The sequence below is a fragment of the Solanum lycopersicum genome, chromosome 4 (assembly GCF_036512215.1).
Source record: "Solanum lycopersicum chromosome 4, SLM_r2.1".
NCBI lineage: Eukaryota > Viridiplantae > Streptophyta > Magnoliopsida > Solanales > Solanaceae > Solanum > Solanum lycopersicum.
The window spans coordinates 20,047,746-20,052,007 of NC_090803.1; the positions used below are offsets into that span (position 1 = coordinate 20,047,746).

Sequence of the window (4,262 nt, forward strand, 5' to 3'; positions counted from 1 at the left end):
AGATGTGTTCACCGATCATAAGAGACTTGAGCATGTGTCCACACATAAAGAGTTGAATCTTCACTAGAGGAGATGGCTTGAGTTCCTTAAAGATTATGATATGAGTGTGCATTATAATCATGGAGAGGCGAATGTAGTGGACGATGCTCTTAGTAGATTATCTATGGGTAGTGTAGCCCATGTTTAGGAAAAAAAAAGAAAGGAGCTAGTGAAGGATGTTCACAGGCTTGCTCGCTTGGGAGTTCGCCTTATGAGCATATCAGAAAGCGGTGTAACAGTTCAAAATTGGGCAGAATTGTCTTTGGTAGTGGAGGTTAAGGAAAAGCAACAGAGTGATCCGATCTTGCTTGAACTAAAGGGTGCAGTCAACAATCATAGAGAGGAAGTTTTCTTCCAAGGGGGAGATGGTGTACTTCTCTACAAAGGTAGATTGTGTGTTCCTGATGTGGGAGAGTTGAGGCTGAATATTCTTGCAGAAGCTCATAACTATAGGTATATTATTCATCAGGTGCCACTAAGATGTACCGAGATATAGGGGAAGTCTAGTGGTGGAATGACATGAAAAGGGATATAGCAGACTTTGTGATTATGTGCCCCAATTGCAAGCAAGTCAAGTTAGAATATCAGAAAGTAGGAGGTATGACTCAAGATATAGATATTCCTATATGTAAGTGGGATGTGATCAATATGGATTTCATCACAGCGTTAACTCGTACTCGCAGACAGCATGACTCAGTTTGGGTGACAGGTGATAGGATGACTAAGTCTTCTCGCTTTTTCGAAGTTAAGACTACATATTCCTCAGAGTACTATGCCAAGCTTTAGCATACTGAAATTGTGAGGTTACATGGGGTTCCTTTGTCTATCATCTCAGATAGAGGTCCTTAGTTTACCTCTCATTTTTTAAAGTCATTTCAAAAAGGCCTTGGTACTCAATTTAACCTTAGTATAGCATTTCATCCACAGATGGATGGGCAGGCAGAGCGTACCATTCAGACCTTAGAGGATATATTGAGAGCTTGTGTAATCGATTTCAAAGGTAGTTGGGATGATCACCTTCCTCTTATTGAGTTTGCCTACAATAATAACTACCATTCCATCATTCAGATGGCTTCTTATGAGGCTTTAAATGGGCGTAGATGTATATCTCCTGTTGGTTTGTTTGAAGTAAGTGAAGCATCTTTTATAGGAAAAGATTCCGTCCTTTATGCTATGGAGAAAGTGCAACTCATTATAGATAGACTTAAGACAGCCCAAAGTCATCAGAAATCTTATGCATATGTCAGCAGAAGGGAACTAGAGTTCCAAGTTGATGATTAGGTTTTTCTGAAAGTCTCACCGATAAAAGGGGTGATGAGATTTGGAAAGAAAGGGAAGCTCAGTCCTAGATATGTAGTCCCTTATAAGATCTTGAAAAGGATTGGAAAGTTGGCATGTGAGTTAGAGTTGCCAGCAAAATTAGCAGCGGTGCATCTGGTCTTCCACATCTCACTCTTGAAGAAGTGCGTGGGTGACCCAGCCTCTATAGTGCCATTAGAGAGTGTGGCCATGAAATATAGTCTTTATTATGAGGATGTACCAGTTGAGATTCTTTATCGTAAGGTTAGAAGGTTGAGAAAGTAGGAAGTCACTTCAGTCAAGGTTTTCAGGAGGAGTCAGTCCGTAGAGGGAGCTACTTGGGAAGAAGAAGAAGCCATGAAAGCCAAGTATCTTTACCTTTTTCCTTCAGTTTCCACTCCAACTTGAGGTAATAGTTTCTCTTCAGTTTTATAGTCATTAATGCGTAAATTTAGTTTTAGAATCATGTTCCCTCAGTTTTTACTTTCATTTTTAGCTTAATTGCATGTACTCAGAACTCAATTTAGTCAGAAATCATTTCTGAGTGTTTAGTAGTGGGGTTTGCATCTCTCTCCCTCTATTTCATCTTTTTTAGTTTTCATTCGATGAAGAATGTTCCCAAAAAAGATATAATGTAATACCCCGTGGCTAAAACAGACAAAAAATTAGTTTTTTAGATAAATCCTTCTGGTTCTACCAATGGTGGTATCAACGGACCGTATCCTGAACCACGGTCCGTCCTGCACAACCGTCGATGGGATCAGAAACTCCCAAAATTTCAGCCTAGAAAAATTGGTTAAGTCTTGGATGACGGATGGACTTACGATCCACAGGTCAAACGACGGTGCGTAGTCCGTGACCATCGATCAAGACTCCCTTCAACCACTATCTTACAAGAGCTATGAATGACAAGATTGGTACGTAGGTGGACCTACATTCTGTAGGTGGAAAATTTGCACCCAGTTAAAGGGAAATGCAGTTGGGTTAACTTAAAATGATCATAACTCTTATCACAAAATTAATTAGGTTTCCCATGACCTATACACAGATAGATAATTGAATTTTCTTTCCATATCCACAGACCTTGCTATAATCAGATCTATGAGTACAAAGTTATGACGATTTTAGTAAAGGCCTGTCTAATAGGCCCTCACAACGGACCCAACGACGGGGCATCAGGCGCACGATGGACCATCAGTCCTAGCCATCGTGAGGCCCGACAACAACCTTCCCAGGGGTTTTTTTGACCTTTACCACTCCGTTTAAACCCTAAGTTACATCTTTTTGACCCTAAATCATCAGATTTTAGTCAGTTTAAGCCTAGAAACATAATTAAAACATATCCAAGTCAAATCATTAAATCAAAACATAAAAAATTAGAAGCAAGAGAGGAGAAAAAATATCAAAAACACTAGGTCAAGAATGCCACAAGCTCCACTAGTTCCAACCCCGAAAGTGAAGTATTTTTCGTGGATTTCATCACCATGTATGTGAGATTTCACTAGTGGGTTCCTTTACCTTTAGAGTCCTTAGTTTCAGCCAGTTCTTGATTCTCTTATCATGATTAAACCTAGGGTTTTTATAACTTCAATATAACTTCATGAATTTATTAAATATATGTTCCAAATAAGATAATCATCTTACTACTCAAATTATCGCATGAATTTTAGAACCCTAGCTTTATATTTCTTTAGTTCTTGAATTACATATGCTGGGTCATATATTTCTAACAGTTCTGATATACATGCCTCAGTTATAAATGCATAATTACCAGATTAATTGTTGCATTCTCAGTTTGCATGTTCAATTTCGAGCTATCTAGCATTTACACAAATTCAGATTTAGTCTGTTAATTTACTGAATTCATTGAGAGTAGCATAATACCGAGTTCGACTAGGGTTTAGCGTACCCAATAGTCCCAGAACTACTAGCCAAGCAGGTTGTAAGTCCGCTCTGTGGGCAATCATTTTAGTAATCACACAAGCATGCCTTTATACCTTTGGCTGGGTATATTGGGTCCTCTCAACGGGGCGTATACATCAAACTCCACATTTAGCTCATGTGGTTTTATTATCAGTTATTAGTATCTCCCACAGTTCAGTAAGACTCTCTGCATTGACCATTTATCATTATATTCAGTATTCGATATCAGCATAATATAAATTGATCATTGCATCCACTTAGCTCAGAAATCAGCACATCACGTTAAGATTATTATACATGTTTTTGTGCTTGTTTAGTTATGTTTTATTTTTGCTTTACTCTATCCTACATGGTAAGTACCTTTCAAGTACTGATGCATATGTGCGCTACATCTTCTCATGATGTACGTTCAGGTTCTCAGAATACAGATCACGCATAGATCGATTTCCCGACCTCCAGTTCAGCAGATTCAGTGGTGAGTCTTAATTATGCAAGGACAACATTAATGAGTTTCATTTCAGTCTTTAGTCATTTAGTTTCAGTTTTCGCTAGATTTAGCAGGGGCTTGTCCGAGTATTTCTAGTCTAGTTTAGAGGCTATTTTCAGACATAGTTAGATTCAGCTTAGTATTGAGTTGATATTTCTTTTGTATTAAACTCATTGTTTTCAAATATCTCAGTTATAGAATATGGGTATTCCCAATCTTTTGATTTAAAGTATGATTTAGCTACGCAACATTTTAATATCTTAATTGTGCTCATGATCTTGCCAGCAGGGTTAGCTTGGGATCACTTGTGGTCATAGGTTCCGTGTCTGCGTCTCGGGGGTAGCTTGGGGTGTTACATATGCATTCTTAAAGACTTACTGGGCTCTTCATTAGGCATATAATTTTTCCGGAATATTACATTAACAAATACAATGAACCAAAAAAGAGGTAGTTAAACTCTAAAATAAGCACAACATCCAACAATGATATTATGGTAATGTATACCAACATGAAA

At 38.2% G+C, this 4,262-nt stretch overlaps 1 protein-coding gene across 1 annotated transcript; it reads left to right on the forward strand.

Moving 5' to 3' along the window:
- The first annotated feature begins 250 nt into the window (after window positions 1-250).
- LOC138347985 (uncharacterized) lies at window positions 251-825 on the forward strand. Its single transcript, XM_069296591.1, has 2 exons — window positions 251-508; window positions 607-825. Exons 1-2 carry the CDS (start codon window positions 251-253, stop codon window positions 823-825), a joined length of 477 nt encoding a protein of 158 aa, XP_069152692.1.
- The last annotated feature ends 3,437 nt before the right edge of the window (window positions 826-4,262 follow it).